At 40.2% G+C, this 20,278-nt stretch overlaps 1 protein-coding gene across 6 annotated transcripts in view; it reads left to right on the plus strand.

The window, feature by feature from the left end:
- CNTNAP4 (contactin associated protein family member 4) overlaps positions 1–20,278 on the plus strand; it is a 280,255-nt gene that overhangs the window by 37,293 nt on the left and 222,684 nt on the right. For all 6 annotated transcript variants that reach the window (XM_068991747.1, XM_068991751.1, XM_068991753.1 and 3 more), the window contains exon 2: positions 8,681–8,791. In XM_068991747.1, the coding sequence (XP_068847848.1) occupies positions 8,681–8,791 (111 nt within the window). The remainder of the gene's footprint in view (positions 1–8,680; positions 8,792–20,278) is intronic.

The raw sequence follows: 20,278 nt of genomic DNA on the forward strand, positions 1-20,278 counted from the left end.
TGATGTAAGTCAGCATAATTCCACACTTTTCCTAAATTAATCCATTATTTCCAACTTCAACTGAATGACAACTTCAACTGAATGACAATTTCAATAATACAGATTGGAATAAAGCATTTTAAAGAAATAGATTTCTTGAAGGGAAAGGCATTCCTAACCCTCAATCTGTCCATGGAATGTTTGGATTCTACTGTTTTCTGAAACGACTGAGATGCCAGTGTCTCTAAAGCTCCCAGTGGAAGGTCTCACTTCTGGTGTATGGAAAGTTTCTGAAGATATTAAGCATGTTTCCTGCCTGTATTTTTCTGTCCTGTCCTATCCTGTAGTGAGTATTCCCATGGGAAACGTGATTCATCAGGAGGCATGCAACTGATTTTGGCAGGTCTTCCACATAACAGAGAAAGTTGTTTTACTCAGTGGCAACTAAGCTGAATGTTACTGAAAATCAGCCCTATTTTTTGCAAGTATACTTTAGATTACCAGTTTCAATAGTGTGTGCCTCAGAACAGCAGCTCTGTGACTTTGGGTAAATGTTTAACTATTGTGTCCCTTCCTCCTCAATTGTACAATGGAGTTAATAGTATCAAATGGTATAAGGTATTTGTCAATATTTAATACACAGACATGGCTTCCCTGGTGGCTCAGAGGTTAAAGTGTCTGCCTGGAATGCGGGAGACCCTGGTTCGATCCCTGGGTCGGGAAGATTCCCTGGAGAAGGAAATGGCAACCCATTGCAGTACTCTTGCCAGGAGCATCCCATGGCAGGAGGAGCCTGGTAGTCTACAGTCCATGGGGTTGCAAAGAGTTGGACATGACTGAGCGACTTCATTTTCACTTTCACTTTCAATACACAGACAGCACCAAGAACATAAGCAGCCAATAACATACACCTATTATCTTAGTACAGATTGTATTGCACAGAGATTAAGAAAATTGATTTACTGTTATTAAAACCTAAGCAGCTTTTACTTACTTATAAAAATTATGAAATAAAGCCCTTTGTAAAATTAAATTAAATTACTATCAATTAAGCTATATTAAAATGCTTTCAGTATTAGCTTGAATCTGTATTTGTAAGAGGCTATGAAAGTGAAGAGGAACTAAAAAGTCTCTTGATGAAAGTGAAAGCGGAGAGTGAAAAAGTTGGCTTAAAGCTCAACATTCAGAAAACGAAGAAGCATGAGCTTCTAACTTTGCCAATCAGTGGCTTAAATCTAAAAAATAACATATCGCTGCAACTCAAAACAAGTAAATATTTATCAGTATTTTTTCTAGAGCTGAGTCAAAGACAAAAATGATTTTCTAGTTTTCAAGAATTCATTTCTGGTAGCAGCCTGTAAGTTTCTATGCATTTTCTTCTACATAAGCATGGGTGATTTATATATATACATACTAATATGTTAAAGCTCAACATTCAGAAAACAAAGATCATGGCATCCAGTCCCATCACTTCATGGGAAATAGATGGGGAAACAGTGGAAACAGTGTCAGACTTTATTTTTGGGGGCTCCAAAATCACTGCAGATGGTGATTGCAGCCGTGAAATTAAGAGACACTTACTCCTTGGAAGAAAAGTTATGACCAACGTAGATAGCACATTCAAAAGCAGAGACATTACTTTGCCGACTAAGGTCCGTCTAGTCAAGGCTATGGTTTTTCCTGTGGTCATGTATGGATGTGAGAGTTGGACTGTGAAGAAGGCTGAGTTGCGAAGAATTGATGCTTTTGAACTGTGGTGTTGGAGAAGACTCTTGAGAGTCCCTTGGACTGCAAGGAGATCCAGCCAGTCCATTGTGAAGGAGATCAGCCCTGGGATTTCTTTGGAAGGAATGATGCTGAAGCTGAAACTCCAGTACTTGGCCACCTCCTGCAAAGAGTTGACTCATTGGAAGAGACTCTGATGCTGGGAGGGATTAGGGTCCAGAGGAGAAGGGGACGACAGAGGATGAGATGGCTGGATGGCATCACTGACTCGATGAACGTGAGTCTGAGTGAACTCCAGGAGATGGTGATTCACAGGGAGGCCTGGTGTGCTGCGATTCATGGGGTCGCAAAGAGTCGAACACGACTGAGCGATTGAACTGAACTGATTGAGTATATTCATATACACAGTTTGCCAGAGATCTAATTTATCGTTGTCTTTGTAATGACAATGGTAAGTTCTCTCACAGTAAGGAGTAAACAGTATGTTTTCTGAGATATTGGCTTGAAAGCTGTAGATTTGTGTGTCATTGTGCGTGTGTGTACATGCATGCACATGAAAATGTTTCAACAGAAAGTAGGTGCTTTTTCCCCTTAGAATGTGCGTGTGCGTGTGCGTTTACGTGTGCTCAGTCACTCAGTTGTGTCTAACTCTTTGAGACTCCAGGAACTGTAGCCCGCCAGGTTCCTCTGTCCATGGGAATTCTCCAGGCAAGAGTACTGGAGTGGGTTGCCATGCCCCTTCCAGGGTGAATGTATATTCTAAAATAATTATGTATGTATAGTAAGAAATATGTATAGATATGTATATTCTAATATAATTCTCTAATATGTGAATCAAAACAAAAAAATGAAAAAATTAACAAAAAATTCTATAATTATAAAAAGACAAAATTATAATATTTATACATTTCTCACTATATAACAAGTTTAATGTGGAAATTCTAATATGACTATGAAAAGTTGTATAAAGAGTAATATAATTTTGAAAAAGCATAGATTAGTAAGAGTGACATTCATTTCTTCCTCTGATAGAAAAAAACATAAATTAACCAAACATACCTTGCTACCCTTTTGATTTGTAGACACCTTCCCCCTTGATGACAGTGTTTTCAAGTTTCACTGGTGACTGAAGTCTTTCACGCTCTCCTGTGCCCCTTTTGGGCTTCCCTGGTGGCTCAGTGGTAAAGAATCCTCCTACCACTGCAACAGATGCAGGTTCAATCCTGGGTCAGGAAGATCCCCTGGAGAAGGAAATGGCAACCCGCTCCAGTATTCTAGCCTGGGAAATCCCGTGGACAGAGGAGCCTGGTGGGCTACCATCTTTGGGGTCGCAAAGAGCTGGACATGACTGAGCGTGTCCATATATAAGTAACTCCATACAGAATTTGTCTCAGGGGACCTCAAGGGTTTCCCTCATAGCTCAGATGGTGAAGAATCTGCTTGCAATGTAGGAGGCCTGGGTTCAGTTCCTGGGGTGGGAAGATCCCCTGGAGAAGGGAATGGCAACCCACTCTAGTATTCTTGCCTGGGAAATCCCATGGACAGAGGAGCCTGGCGGGCTACAGTTCATGGGGTCACAGAAGAGTTGGATATGACTGAGTGACTGAGCACATGAAATTATACCACATATGTACAAGTGAATAACATATGTCACATGTATATATAATATAAATATAATATACAGTAGTGAATACATGTATATTAATACATATGTAATATGTGAATATAAATATATTTACACATAAATACATAAGCCTATATTTCTGTGGATAAATGCCTACAGCTCTCCTCAGCTTGGAAACAGTATCCTCTCTCTCCCGTCTGTCTGTCTCTTCTCCTGGCCCCTGCTAGGGCCCAGCACTTCCTCCCTCTTGCCTCACCTGGAGGCTGTGCCCTATGCCACTGCCTCCTTGGACTCTAGAGGTAGTGAGATAGGGTGCTTTCAAGAAGGAGGCGGAGCCTTTAGGGGGCCATTCCCAGGGCCTACCTAAGAAGGCCATATAATAAGTCTCTGCCTTCAGTTAAACCTATGATTGATGGCCAACTTAGCATTTATACAGCGTCAGCTTGTATACACTATATATACATATATATACATGTACATTTTGTAGTACACATATGTATATTGTAATATATGTATGTCATGCCTATACATATATGCATTATAGTTGTAAATACAATTATATAGTATATGCATAATTTATATATATAATAAATGCATGACACTTTAGTATAACTATACTGTGCTATATATAATGCATATATAAGTTTATATACATATGTATATAAGTACAAATATTGTACATATACATATTCAGTTCAGTTCAGTTGCTCAGTCGTGTCTGACTCTTTGCGACCCCATGAATCGCAGCACACCAGGCCTCCCTGTCCATTACCAACTCCCGGAGTTCACTCAGACTCACGTCTATCGAGTCAGTGATGCCATCCAGCCATCTCATCCTCTGTTGCCCCCTTCTCCTCCTGCCCCCAATCCCTCCCAGCATCAGAGTCTTTTCCAATGAGTCAACTCTTCGCAGGAGGTGGCCAAAGTACTGGAGTTTCAGCTTCAGCATCATTCCTTCCAAAGAAATCCCAGGGCTGATCTCCTTTAGAATGGACTGGTTGGATCTCCTTGCAGTCCAAGGGACTCTCAAGAGTCTTCTCCAACACCACAGTTCAAAAGCATCGATTCTTCAGTACTCAGCCTTCTTCACAGTCCCACTCTCACATCCATACATGACCACAGGAAAAACCATGGCCTTGACTAGACGGACCTTAGTTGGCAAAGTAATGTCTCTGCTTTTGAATATGCTGTCTAGGTTGGTCATAACTTTTCTTCCCAGGAGTAAGTGTCTTTTAATTTCATGGCTGTGATCACCATTTGCAGTGATTGTGGAGCCCCCCAAAATGAAATCTGACACTGTTTCCACTGTTTCCCCATCTATTTCCCATGAAGTGATGGGACCAGATGAGATGTATATAATACATTGTTGCTGCTGCTGCTGCTGCTGTGGCTGCTGCTGCTCAGTCGCTTCAGTTGTGTTTGACTCTGTGCGACCTCGTAGACGGCAGCCCACAAGGGCTCCCGTCCCTGGGAGTCTCCAGGCAAGAACAGTGGAGTGGGTTGCCATTTCCTTCTCCAATGCATGAAAATGAAAAGTGAAAGTGAGGCCGCCCAGTCGTGTCCAACTCACCACGACCCCATGGACTGTAGCCCACCAGGCTTTTCCGTCCATGGGATTTTCCAGGCAAGAGTACTGGAGTGGGGTGCCATACTAATATATAACTATATGTATACTACATACATATAGTATATATGTACATATATTACATTTGTACTTGGTGAAGGGACCAGATATTAGGATGATCTGATGTAGTGTTTAAATATATCATGGTCTCATCACAAGGAGATGAGCAAATTAACCAAATTCTGTGTCTCAATTTTACCTCATCTGTAAAATAATATTAGTATCTCAAAGAGGAATGGTAAAAATTGTTGATTCGCTGAAGAAGGGATAGGCTACCCACTCCAGTATTCTTGGGCTTCCCTTGTGGCTCAGCTCGCCAAGAATCCCCCTGCAATGCTGGAGACCTGGGTTCAATCCCTGGGTTGGGAAGATCCCCTGGAGAAGGGAAAGGCTACCCACTCCAGTATTCTGGCCCGGAGAATTCCATGGGCTGAATAGTCCATGGGGTCCCAAAGAGTCCCACAGAACTGAGTGACTTTCACTTCACTTCACACGTGTGAAATGGTGCTAAGTTCTTAGCAGAGTGCTCACTGAACACATGTGTTCATTATTATTAGTTCTATGTGAGGATAACTTTAGAATATTTTACTGCTAAACGAACGTACCACAGATTGTGGGGAAATGTATATACTCATGCAACCACAACTCAGGCCAACAGCTAGAACTGTAGCTGACACTGAAGCCCTCGTCTATTCCCCGCCCCCGCCCCCCCACTGATCCCTTTCCCATATCACGTGTCCTTCTCCCCCAGATGGGATAAACACCCCTTCTCTTAGATTAACCTCATTCTTTTTAAGCTAAAAATAGAACAGTATTGATTCTCAATTTATGGTGGCAAAAACAAGTGTGCAATAAGTGTATGCCCTCTAGAGTGATTGCACTAGAGAGTCATTTTACATCTGAAGCATTGAGTTGAATCTGCATAATTGACTGTAAATTACAGTGAAACAGCCTAGCTTTTGGGGGTCACATTTATACCTGAATACTGATAGTGATTCACAGGTGATTATAGTTTCGGTTGACACAACACCCACACATGCACACACCCCATATATATATGTGCTCATTTATGCACACAAACACGTACATCATAGTTCCCACAGCATACGGAAACATTTTGGTTGTTGCTTGAGTATAACACTTCACGGATTGTTACGTCTTTTTATGTCTACATTTCTTAACACTTGAATTACAACTAGATTGACGGTGTCAGTACTTACGCGGATCAATAGAAGGAACTCTGGACTATCAGTCTGTTTTAAGAGTTAAAGAATTTAAGATGTGAAAGAAGAAAAAGTGGACTTTAAATGAAAATGAGACAATCCTAAAAAATGAATGCTCTCTTTAGCAAATTCTTTTGAAAAGCATTCAAATGTTAAGTTGGTAAATTTTTACTAACCACTTATACTTTAAACCTTTAACTTGAAGGAAAAGTGTATATTTCAAATAGCAGCACTGCAGAAAAATATTGTAGTTTGAATATTTAAGCAATAAAACTACTAGTGACAGTTTAAAAAAACTATGTTCAAACTGCATAGACTTCATAAAGTTTCAGGTGAATCTATGTAATTCCTAGATTTATTTAAATTAAAATGTTCATTGTTAATTTAAAAATTGTGACAATAATCCTGCATGGTTTTTAATTACCAACATAAGTTAAATCCTAAATATAAGAGAAATATTATCTGGTAAGAGCAAAAATGGCTACAGCTTAGTAATTGTATAACATGAAAATCTGCTGCTGCTGCTGCTAAGTCACTTCAGTCTTGTCCGACTCTGTGCGACCCCACAGACGGCAGCCCACCAGGCTCCCCTGTCCCTGGGATTCTTCAGGCAAGAACACTGGAGTGGGTTGCCATCTCCTTCTCCAATGCATGAAAGTGAAAAGGGAAAGTGAAGTCACTCAGTCGTGTCCAACTCCCAGCGACCCCATGGACTGCAGCCCACCAGGCTTCTCCGTCCATGGGATTTTCCAGGCAAGAGTACTGGAGTCGGGTGCCATTGCCCTCTCTGATGAAAATCTAAAGACTGCATGAAATGAAGAGTTAGCTGAATAAAATGTCAACATAAGACTATTCTTACACTTTTCCTTCCTGTTTGTACCTTCCTTTTTGTTGGCCATGTGACATACATAATAGAATAGATAAGAAGACATGTATATATGTATTTCATATATACCCTTATATACCTATTGATATATACATGTATATATGTGAATGTACACACACATACACACACACACACACACGCCCTGCCTTCCTTCAGAAGTGACCATTGTCTTGAATTCTGTGCTTTTCATTTCTTTGTTTTTTAATAGTATTTTCCTCATCACATATGTCCCTAAATAATGTTGTATTTAGCTTTGCTTGTTTTTAAGATTCTCAAAACTATCAGCATATATTATATGGTCTTCTATAGCAATTTTTCCATTAAAATTTTTATTTCTAAGATCGCACCTTTTTGTTTTTTCTTTCGGTGTCCGTTGGCGTAGTTCCTTTTACTGCTGTATGTCATTCCATTGTGAAAAGTACTATAATTTATTTACCTCTTATTTGATCAGCAAATGTTCAGATTGTCAATTTTTGCTGCTATGAGCATTGTTGCTAGAAATTGCACACATATCCCTGTGAATAAATACAAGAGTTGCTCTAGGTTGATGCTCGCCAGCGTTTTCCTGATGGCACACAGTTAATACTAGCATTTGTATAACACTCTTATCGGGCGGCTCTACCGAGGTGGACATACATATCAGTGGGGTTGATGGGCCGTGGGAAGCAGAGGTTCAAAATATGCAAGCTGATGGTAAATTGCTTTTTTTTTTTTAAAGTACATTCTCATGTTTACACTCCCACTGGCAGGGTGTTGGAGCTTCTCTTGGCCCACATTGTCTAGACCTTCTGGTGTTGTCAGATGTATTAAATCTTGCTGGCCTACTGTCTGTGAAGTCTCTCAGTCGTGTCTGACTCTTTGCAACCACATGGACTCTAGCCCACCAGGCTCCTCTGTCCATGGGATTTTCTAGGCAAGAATACTGGAGTGAGTTGCCATTTCCTTCTCCAGGGGATCTTCCCAACCCAGGGATCAAACCCAGGTCTCCCGCACTGCAGGCAGACACTTTACGGTCTGAACCACCAGGGAAGCTCTGTAAAATAGTATCTAATAGTAGTGTTAATTTACGCTTTGAGTTTGAGCATCATTTTAAAGTGGTTCTGTGCTGTGAACTCTCTGTTCTGGTTTTGTGTCATTTATTCCCAGTGTGTTTTCTAACTGATTTGAAAGGAGTTTTTGTTTCTCCTTATTTTTTGTTTTGTTTCCCTTCATTTGCAACACTAATTGTAAACTGTTCGGGGAATACTTTGTTCATGCTGTGATACTTCTCTTCACTTCATCTGTCTTTTGACAGCTCTAAGTTCTTAATTTTAATGTAGTTAAATAATATACTTTTTTTGTGTAAATTAGGTATACTGATGAGATATTTTTGTTTCTTATTTAAGTAAACTGTTTCTACCTCAAAAGGCTATTTTGTAATTTCTATGTAGTTTTCTTTCTCGATTTCCATATTCTCCTGTCTTTAAATTCTTTTTCTCTTATTGAGTGTTTACTATATATAAGCACTGGGCATATTGTTAGGTTTATTTGTTTTATTTTCTTTACTTGTTTTATCTATTGAATCCAAGTAAGCTGTCAGCAGGCTACTAACCTGAATGTGGAATTTTTCCTTTTGGCAGATAATTGTGATGACCCCCTGGTGTCTACCTTGCCTCAAGCATCATTCAGCAGTTCTTCCGAGCTCTCCAGCAGTCATGGTCCTGGGTTTGCAAGGCTAAACCGAAGAGATGGTAAGTCTGCTTTTTCTGCTCTGATTGGTTCATGATGAATCTCATTCATCTTCCATTCTCTTTTAGTAAAATCATTGTTAAGTGATACATTGTAAAAGGAAGTAAATTATAAAGGAAGTAAATTTCTAAATAAGCAAATGGCAGTAGCTGATGGGTTGTACATGACATTTGGGATTGGTTCTGGAATGGCAAAGGGATGCACCTATTTAAAAATCTTGCATCATCATTTTAGCACCCAAAGAATTGAATTCCTTCAATCTGGTGATTTTTAAAAATGTATCTTATAAAATAAACTTTTCTTTAAAATTTTTATTTTTATTTTTAATTGAAATATAGTTGATTTACGGTACAATTTTAGTTTCGGGTGTACAGTATATTGGTTTGACATTGAAATACACTTTGAAGGATCACCACGTTAAGTCTAGTAACTAAGATATTACAATATTCTTAACCATATTCCCTATGCTGTATATTATATCCTATGACTTATTTATTTTATAAATGGAATTTTGTACCTCCTAATTCCCTTCACCTATATTATTCATTCCCTCCACCTTCCGTTCCTTCTGTGGCAACCACCTCTTTCTTTTCTGTCTCTGTGGGTCTGATTTCATTTTGTTTGTTTTATAGATCCCAGATATAAGTGCAGTCATACAGTTTTGTCTTTGTCTGACTTACTTCACGTAACATAATGCCCTCTAGATTCATCTAAGTTGTCACAAATGGTAAGATTTCACTTTTTAATGAAAAATAGATACTCCATTGCGTATGCATATACTGCATCTTCTCTGATTCATCTACAGAGGACACTGGTTGTTTCCTTTACTTGGCTATTGTAAATAATGCCGCAGTGAGCGTAGGAGGGCATATATCTTTTTCATGCTTTTATTTTCTTGGGGTAAATACCCAGAAGTGAAGTTGCTGGACTTTATGGTAGCTCTGTTTTTAATTTTTGGAGGAACCTCAGTGCTGCTTGCCATAGTAGCTGCACCAGTTAACAGTTCCACCAACAGTGCCCCAGGGTTCCCTTTCCTCTTCATCTTCCCTAACATTTGTTACTGATAGTTGTGATGTCTTGCCTTTTGGATTATAGCCATTCTGACAGGTGTGAGGTATACTTCATTGTGGTTTTTATTTGCATTTCCCTGGTGGTGAGTGATGTTGAGGCATGTTGTGGCTGGGCCCACCACTGTGGGTGAGGTGGCAGGGGGAGCTGACCCCCACCTGGCTGGCTGTGTGACCTGAGGTGCATGCGTGTTGTGGACCCACTGGTGGATGTTGTTATTATGCGTATGTGCTCAGTCGTGTCTGACTCTTTGTGACCCCATGCACTGTAGCCCGCCAGGCTCCTCTGTCCATGGGATTTCCCAGGCAAGAATACTGGAGTGGGGTGCCATTTCCTCCTCCAGGGGATCTTCCTGACCCAGGGATTGAACCGTCATCTCTTGCATCTCCTGTACTGGCAGGTGGATTCTTTACCACTGTGCCACCTTGGAAGCCTGGATGCTGGTGCTCCCTGGCACTAATGGGCTAGGGAGAGGATTCCAAAATGGCACTTGCCACTGCTGGTGTCAGCTCAGTAGAAGGAGATTCCAAAAATAGCCACCAGCGTCTCATTACCCAGGGGAGTCTCAGCTGCCTCTTGTCTCTGTGGGAGGCTCTGCAAAGGCATTAACCGAGTCTGACCCAGGTGCCTTTCAAACCACTGCCTCTCCGCTGGCACTTGGCATGTGTGAGATTTTGCACACATCCTTTAAGAGAGCAGTCTCTGTTGTCCATAGCCCTCTGACTGTTCCAAACATATGCCCTGTTACTTTTCAAAGCTCGACTTCTGGGGCCTCATCTTTTCTGTGCAGGATTCCTGGGCCAGGAGCCCTATATGTGGCTTGGACACCATGCCCCTTATGGCGTGCTGGGGTCCAGCCCCGGTGGATCCAGGGAATTCTAAGTGAGGACGGCGTCGGCGAGGAAAAAACTTATTTATTTATTAATATAAGATTAGATTAGGAAGAAATAGTTTAGTAGGACAATTAAGTGGAGAAAGAAGGCTGAATAACTTGGCGTACAGGGAAGGCCAATAACATTCCAGACAAGGAGCTTGCACCATCTACGTTGGGCCACCGGCACCCACTTGAATATTGGGGGGTGCCCCGCCTTGGGCTCTCCCTCGTGTGGATCTTAAAAGCCGGGACAAAGTAAGTAGACATGGTGAGCCGCCCCACTCCAGATGGGAATTCAGCCTGAAATTAGAATAAAGAGGAGACATGAGGGAAACCAGTCCAGCGACTGGCTCCCTCCCCTGTTGTCTAGAAAGGCCTTTTATACCTTTTTTTGTACATAGAGATCAATGGGTAATACAAAATTATGCAGTGTTAGCAGTCCAGACTCTTATCAAAACCAGGTTTTTCTCTCTGCATACCTAATTGTATACACAAGTCTTAGGTGATTTACATCATCATCTGGCCAGAAAGGGCCAATTAACATTTTACAGCCTTTTTTTTTCTGATAAGGGTTTGTCAACCAGAAGACTTCTTTGTGTCAATCTTCCCAAAGTCTGGTGCCACTCTCAGAAAGCACTAAATGAAGTTACATTCTTACATAGCAAGGACACAAGAGGAGTGCAGTGATATATATCAAAAGAAGTAATTAACTCAAAAGTCTAGTGTTGCTAACATCAAAACTACTATATATCTTTTTCCATATCCCGTTTACATTGATTAACATCCTCCCAGGTGCCTAAAAGATAAAGAATATGGAGGCCTGGCAGCAGTCATTGAGTCAACAGTGAAAACCCTCTACCAATATAATTTTTAACTCTTTAGCAAAGGCTCTGTATCTTTAAGATGCTTTTAAGCTTTGTGCCTCTCGCAGTTGGGGGGCTGTAAGCAATTCACAAGCTGTGAAAGGTCCAGGGGAACCTGTTAGGCAAGCTAGAGAGTTATCAGAGGGGGTTTAACTGAAACATCCCTTTCAAATGCAGAAGGTTAAAGCCCTGATTTGACTTTTTTTCCAGAGAATATTAGAAGAGTGGAAAAGCAGGCAGATTCTTATTTTTTGGGGGGGTGGATGCTCAGGAAATTCCAGGGGGAAAACCTGAGGTCTGATTAGCCTTGCCATCAGAGCTCTGCCGCACGACCTTGTCACGGGTGGAATTCCTCACACTGGCTCCCGGCATGGAGGACCTCTGTGACTATGATTTCCCTTGTGTTTGTGGGTCACTGATCCTGGGCTGGGGGGTCCCGACTAGATTGCATCTCTGTCCTTCCTGCCTGTCTTCTTGTTGCTTTTTCTTTATGCTTTTAGTTATGTAAAATCTTTTCTGCTTGTCTCCAGGTCATTCTCATAGATAGTTAGCTCTCTAAGTAGTTTAATTCTGATGCACACATGGGAGGAGGTGAGTTCAGAGTTTCCCTACTCCTCCATCTTGATGCTAAAATACACTTTTCTACAACAATATACAATCGTTATGTATACAGTAGCCATGAAAATGTAACTGATCCTCTGTTTTAAGATAAGAAAGAAGTTTGTAAGGAGTGATTTTAAAAGTTGCTAGGTATATATGAAAGCATTCTCCCTAAGATCAGGAACAAGACAAGGGTGTCCACTTTATTTAAGAGTGTCCTATTATTTAATAGGGTGTCCACTATTATTCAACATAGTTCTGGAAGTCCTAGCTACAGCAATCAGGGAAGAAAAAGAAACTAAAGGAATCTAGATTGGAAAAGAAGAAATAAAGCCCTCACTGCAGATGACATGATAGTGTACATAGAAAATCTTAAAGATAGTATCAGAAAATTACTAGAGCTACTCAGTGAATTTAGCAAAATTGCAGGATACAAAATGAATGAACAGAAATCACTTGCATTTCTATATACTAACAATGAAAAATCAGAAAGAGAAACTAAGGCATCAATCCCATTCACCATTGCAACAGAAAAAATTAAATATCTAGGAATAAACTTACCTAAGGAGAAAAAAAGAACTGTACACAGAAAATTATGACACTAATGAAAGAAATCAAAGATGACATAAACAGATGGAGAGATATTCCATGTTCCTGGGTAGGAAGAATCAATATTGTGAAAACGGCTAGACTACCAAATGCAATCTACAGCTTCAATGAGATCCTATCAAATTACCAATGACAATTTTCACAGAACTAGAACAGAAAAGTTCACACTTCATATAGAAACACAAAAGACCCTGGAGAGCCAAAGCAGTCTTGAGAAAGAAGAATGAAACTAGAGGAATCAACTTTCCTGACTTCGGATTATACTACAAAGCTACAGTCATCAAGACAGTATGGTACTGGCACAAAAACAGAAATATAGACCAGTGGAACAAGATAGAAAGCCCAGAAATAAACACAGGCACCTTTGGGTACCTTATTTTTGACAAAGGAGGCAAGAATATACAATGGGGCAAAGACAGCCTCTTCAATAAATGGTGCTGGGAAAACTAGATCTACCTGTAAAAGAATGAAATTAGAATACCTCCTAACACCATACACAAAGATACACTGAAAATGGTTTTAAGACTTAAATGAAAGACCAGAAACTATAAAACCCTTAGAGGAAAACATAGGCAGAACACTTGATGACATAAATCAAAGCAAGATCCTCTATGACCCACCTCCTAGAGTAATGGAAATAAAACCAAAAGTAAACAAGTGAGACGTGATTAAACTTAAAAGCTTTTGCACAGTGAAGGAAACTATAACCAAGGTGAAAAGACAACCCTCAGAATGGGAGAAAATAATAGCAAATGAAACAACTGACAAAAGATTAATTTCCAAAATATACAAGCAGCTCATACAACTCAATACCAGAAAAACAAACAACCCAATCAAAAAGTGGGAAAAAGACCTAAACAGACATTTCTCCGAAGAAGACATACAAATGGCCAACAAATAGATAAAAAGATGCTCAACATCACTCATTATTACAGAAATGCAAATCAAAACTATCACCTCACACCAGTCAGATATCACCTCACACTGGTGAGATATCATGTCACACTGGTCAGAATGGCCATCATCAAAAAGTCTACAAACAATAAATGCAGGAGAGGGTGTGGAGAAAAAGGAACGCTCTTGTACTGTTGGTGGGAATGTAAATTGATACAACCACTGTGGAAGACGGTATGGAGATTCCTTAAAAAACTAGGAATAAAAGCACCATATGAGCCAGCAATCCCACTCCTAGGCATATACCCTCAGGAAACCAAAATTGAAAGAGACGTATGTATCCCATTGTTCATTGCAGCACTATTTACAATAGCTAGAACATGGAAGCAACCTAGATGTCCATCAACAGATGGATGGATAAAAAAGTTGTGGTACATATACACAATGGAATATCACTCAGCCATAAACAGGAACACCTTTGAGTCAGTTCTAATGAGGTGGATGAACCTAGAACATATTATATAGAGTGAAGTAAGTCAGAAAGAGAAAGATAAATATTGCAGTCTAACGCACATATACAAAATCTAGAAAAATGGTCCTGAAGAGTTTATTTACAGGGCAGCAGTGGAGAAACAGACATAGAGAATAGACTTATGGACATGGTGAGAGAGGGGAAGAGAGGGTGAGATGTTGGAAAGAGTAACAGGGAAACTTACATTGCCATATGTAAAATAGATAGCCAACGGGAATTTGCTGTGTGGCTCAGGAAACTCAAACAGGGGCTCTGTATCAACCTAGAGGGGTGAGATGGGGCGGCAGACGGGAGGGAGGGTCAAAAGGGAGGGGATATATGTATACCTATGGCTGATTCATGTTGAGGTTTGACAGAAAACAACAAAATCTGTAAAGCAATTATCCTTCAATAAAAAAGTTGCTAGCTGTTTAAAAATAGTCATACCTTAATTTATTTAATTCTCAATGTGAATGACATGATTTTTCTCTTCTGTGGAGGAATGGGAAGTTAATAAGATTTCATGCTCCTTTAGGAATACTTAGTTCATGTTGTTGACTATCTTTTAGGTAGATTGTGTTCGATTGCTTGAGTATGTTTCAGGAAAAGTGCAGATAATTAAATGGCAACTTACTGTAGGAATAAGGGAATTTCAAAACTCTATGGACTTAAAGACAGAGTATCATTGTTACCCCTTCCTGTATACTAAGACAAAACCCATCTGCTCATGCATTCTATGGAAAAAGAATTAGCAATACTAACCAAAAAATACTATTAACAATCATAAAAAAGACATCAACATCATATATTAGTAAAACTGTGGTTCAGTCATTTCTTATTCTCTTCTCACATGCTGTATCAGCCAATCTTTTTTTTCAGCTTTTAGTTATTCTAGTGAGTATATAGTGAAAGTGAAAGTTGCTCAGTTGTGTCCGACTCTTTGCGACCCCATGGACTAAATAGTCCCTGGAGTTCTCCAGCCAGAATACTGGAGTTGGTAGCCTTTCTCTTCTCCAGGGGATCTTCCCAACCCAAGGGTTGAACTGGGGTCTCCTGCATTGCAGGCAGATTCTTTACCAACTAAGCTATAGAAACCCTGTGGGTATATAATGGCTTCTTATATTGTGGGTTTTACAAATTAATTAATTATTATTTATTTTTGGTCACGCTGGGTCTTTGTTGCTGCATACAGGCTTTCTCTGGTTGTAAAAAGCGGGATCTCCTCTCTAGTTGCAGTGTGTAGGCTCCTCATTGTGGTGGCTTCTCTTGGTGCAGAGCAAGGGCTCAGTAGTTTTTGTGGACAGGCTTAGTTGCCACACAGCATGTGGAATCTTCCTGGACCAGGGATTGAACAACGTGTGTCCTGTGCATTGGCAGGCAGAGTTTTAACTGCTGGACCACCAGGAAAGTCCTCAGCCACTTCTTTTTTTTTTTTAATTTTTATTTTTACTTTATTTTACTTTACAATACTGTATTGGTTTTGCCATACATTGACATGAATCCACCACGGGTGTACATGCGATCCCAAACATGAACCCCCCTCCCACCTCCCTCCCCACAACATCCCTCTGGGTCATCCCCGTGCACCAGCCCCAAGCATGCTGTATCCTGCATCGGACATAGACTGGCGATTCGATTCTTACATGATAGTATACATGTTTCAATGCCATTCTCCCAAATCATCCCACCCTCTCCCTCTCCCTCTGAGTCCAAAAGTCCGCTATACACATCTGTGTCTTTTTTGCTGTCTTGCATACAGGGTCATCATTGCCATCTTTCTAAATTCCATATATGTGTGTTAGTATACTGTATTGGTGTTTTTCTTTCTGGCTTACTTCACTCTGTATAATCGTCAGCCACTTCTTCTAAGTTTTCTGGTTGATCTTATTCTTTGTGCTATTGTTTAATGTTTGAGTACGTTGAACACTGGACAGAACAAATAGATTGTGTGTTTGTGTGTTTTGCTATATGATATGTGTTATAAATACCTAACACTGCAGCGTGAGTTTGAGTTTATTCAAAAATTGTTATCAGATATTTGATACATTCCTCTATGTGTGTTTCTTTTTTATTGGGTACAATTGCCATAACTTGGTGTGTTTCTTAGTGTGAGACTATCATTGGGGAGTAATAACTGAGATCCTTGTATTACTCTGTTTACAAGGAAAACTCTGTGGGCTTTGAATACTTTTGTACAGATATTCTTGCTGTTACTTTTATTTGCCTTATAGTGAAAGTTATTCTTTGGAATTCTGCATTCAGATGCTTATATCTTTCCTTTTCTCCTTTGCTTTTTGCTTCTCTTCTTTTCACAGCTATTTGTAAGGCCTCCCCAGACAGCCATTTTGCTTTTTTGCATTTCTTTTCCATGGGATGGTCTTGATCCCTGTCTCCTGTACAATGTCACGAACCTCATTCCGTAGTTCATCAGGCACTCTATCTATCAGATCTAGGCCCTTAAATCTATTTCTCACTTCCACTGTATAATCATAAGGGATTTGATTTAGGTCATACCTGAATGGTCTAGCGGTTTTCCCTACTTTCTTCACTTTAAGTCTGAATTTGGTAATAAGGAGTTCATGATCTGAGCCACAGTCAGCTCCCGGTCTTGTTTTTGTTGACTGTATAGAGCTTCTCCATCTTTGGCTGCAAAGAATATAATCAATCTGATTTTGGTGTTGACTATCTGGTGATGTCCATGTGTAGAGTCTTCTCTTGTGTTGTTGGAAGAGGGTGTTTGCTATGACCAGTGCATTTTCTTGACAAAACTCTATTAGTCTTTGCCCTGCTTCATTCCATATTCCAAGGCCAAATTTGCCTGTTACTCCAGGTGTTTCTTGACTTCCTACTTTTGCATTCCAGTCCCCTATAATGAAAAGGACATCTTTTTTGGGTGTTAGTTCTAAAAGGTCTTGTAGGTCCTCATAGAACCATTCATCTTCAGCTTCTTCAGTGTTACTGGTTGGGGCATAAACTTGGATTACTGTGATATTGAATGGTTTGCCTTGGAGACGAACAGAGATCATTCTGTCATTTTTGAGACTGCATCCAAGTACTGCATTTCGGACTCTTTTGTTGACCATGATAGCTACTCCATTTCTTCTGAGGGATTCCTGCCCACAGTACTAACAGAAGCAGAAGATATTAAGAAGAGGTGGCAAGAATACACAGAAGAACTGTACGAAAAAGATCTTCATGACCCGGATAATCATGATGGTGTGATCACTCATCTAGAGCCAGACATCCTGGAATGTGAAGTCAAGTGGGCCTTAGAAAGCATCACTACGAACAAAGCTAGTGGAGGTGATGGCATTCCAGTTAAGCTGTTTCAAATCCTGAAAGATGATGCTGTGGAAGTGCTGCACTCAATATGCCAGCAAATTTGGAAAACTCAGCAGTGGCCAGAGGACTGGAAAAGGTCCATTTTCATTCCAATCCCAAAGAAAGGCAATGCCAAAGAATGCTCAAACTACCACACAATTGCACTCATCTCACATGCTAGTAAAGTAATGCTTAATTCTCCAAGCCAGGCTTCAGCAATAATGTGAACTGTGAACTTCCAGATGTTCAAGCTGGTTTTAGAAAAGGCAGAGGAGCCAGAGATCAAATAGCCAACATCTGCTGGATCATGGAAAAAGCAAGAGAGTTCCAGAAAAAACATCTATTTCTGCTTTATTGACTATGCCAAAGCCTTTGACTGTGTGGATCACAATAAACTGTGGAAAATTCTGAAAGAGATGGGAATGCCAGACCACCTGACCTGCCTCTTGAGAAATCTGTATGCAGGTCAGGAAGCAACAGTTAGAACTGGACATGGAACAACAGACTGGTTCCAAATAGGGAAAGGAGTACATCAAGGCTGTATATTGTCACCCTGCTTATTTAACTTATATGCAGAGTACATCAAGAGAAACACTGGACTGGAAGAAACACAAGCTGGAATCAAGATTGCCAGGAGAAATATCAATAACCTCAGATATGCAGATGACACCACCCTTATGGCAGAAAGTGAAGAGGAGCTAAAAAGCCTCTTGATGAAAGTGAAAGAGGAGAGTGAAAAAGTTGGCTTAAAGCTCAACATTCAGAAAACGAAGATCATGGCATCTGGTCCCATCACTTCATGGGAAATAGATGGGGAAACAGTGGAAACAGTGTCAGACTTTACTTTTTTGGGCTCCAAAATCACTGCAGATGGTGATTGCAGCCATGAAATTAAAAGACACTTACTCCTCAGAAGGAAAGTTATGATCAACCTAGATAGCACATTCAAAAGCAGAGACATTACTTTGCCGACTAAGGTCCGTCTAGTCAAGGCTATGGTTTTTCCAGTAGTCATGTATGGATGTGAGAATTGGACTGTGAAGAAAGCTGAGCACGAAGAATTGATGCTTTTGAACTGTGGTGTTGAAGAAGACTCTTGAGAGTCCCTTGGACAGCAAGGAGATCCAACCAGTCCATTGTGAAAGAGATCAGCCCTGGGATTTCTTTGGAAGGAATGATGCTGCAGCTGAAACTCCAGTACTTTGGCCACCTCATGCGAAGAGTTGACTCATTGGAAAAGACTTTGATGCTGGGAGGAATCGGAGTCAGGAGGAGAAGGGGACGACAGAGGATGAGATGGCTGGATGGCATTACTGACTCAATGGATGTGAGTCTGAGTGAACTCCGGGAGTTGGTGATGGACAGGGAGGCCTGGCGTGCTGTGATTCATGGGGTCGCAAAGAGTCGGCCACGACTGAGCGACTGAACTGAACTGTACTGAACAATGAAAGTTACTGTCAAGCTGGACTATTTCTCTTGTTTTCCATTCTGAATCCCTTACTACAGGCAAGTGGGCTTTCCTTGCCCCTAAGGGAGTTGGTCCATATTCTGAGCCAATGGTCCCTCCTTTGAGAATGCTGCCATCACAACACTGACCTTAGAATGAAGTTTCTATCTTGTACTTCTTTTTTAAAGTAAAGCAGTTTAACACTTAGCACCACTCCATTTGATTAATAAAACATTTCATAGGATTTGGCCCATGTAAAGAGTTGCAAAATGTAGTGTAACTACTTATCTTTATTTCATTTGTTGGGGTTCAATAAATCATACACATCCTCTCTATGTGTGTTTGTATATATATGTATATATGATGTGTTATTTGTTGAATCAAATCATATTTTTTCATTAATTTATATACTCATCAGGAATATCCATCAGTAGGACTCATCTTCATTCCTAATTCGTTTCTAAGGCTCTTGGTAAAACACAGTATTAAACTTCATGAATCTCATTTGCATGTTAATGAAATAGAGAAACAAAACAGGATCATTTTAATTATCTTTTGCTGGTTGTCAGCCTACTTGATTACATTTTTTCTTTTTTATTTAGTTTTTCTTTTTTTTTTTTTCTATTAATTACATGAAGTGCTCACAAAGGAATGTCAAATTTTGAGTGATTTATTAAAGGGTATATATTATACTAGTATGGCAACATTCCTTGTAGTATTTAAATCAGGCTATGGAAGGGTGTTCAGCTAAGTCGGCAAGTAATGTATAAATTAAATCAGCTAATAAAGATCCTAATATCCTAGAAACCCAGATGGAGTGACCTCTTTGCTATGGAGTCTGGAAAACTTAGGGCTAAAGAACAGACAAGTAAGGAATGAGAAATCAAGCTCAACAACCCACAGCAGTCCATCTATGAGATAAGTAAGAAGTGCTCTGAGTAACACTGTGATAATGACTAGGCCCTGTAATGGGGAAAGGAGGTCAGAAAAAGACTACTATTAAATGGAATTATTCCATTTCTACCAGTAGGGAAGAAGAAAAATGTACTTTTACTGAGGTCTGTTAATTTAATTTTGCCACTTAATTCTATTGTGAGTTGAACTGTGTCCTTCAAAAGAATGTGTTCACTTCTTAACTCTGATTCCTATGAATGTGACCTCCTTTAAACTTAGAGCCTTTGTGGATGTAATCAGGATCAGGTCATAATGGACTGGTGCGTGTGCATGCTCAGTCGCTCAGTTGTGCCCGACTCTTTGCAACCCCATGGATTGTAGCCCACCAGGCTCCTCTGTCCATGGGAT

The sequence above is a fragment of the Capricornis sumatraensis genome, chromosome 20, assembly GCF_032405125.1.
Source record: "Capricornis sumatraensis isolate serow.1 chromosome 20, serow.2, whole genome shotgun sequence".
NCBI classification, from domain to species: Eukaryota; Metazoa; Chordata; class Mammalia; order Artiodactyla; family Bovidae; genus Capricornis; species Capricornis sumatraensis.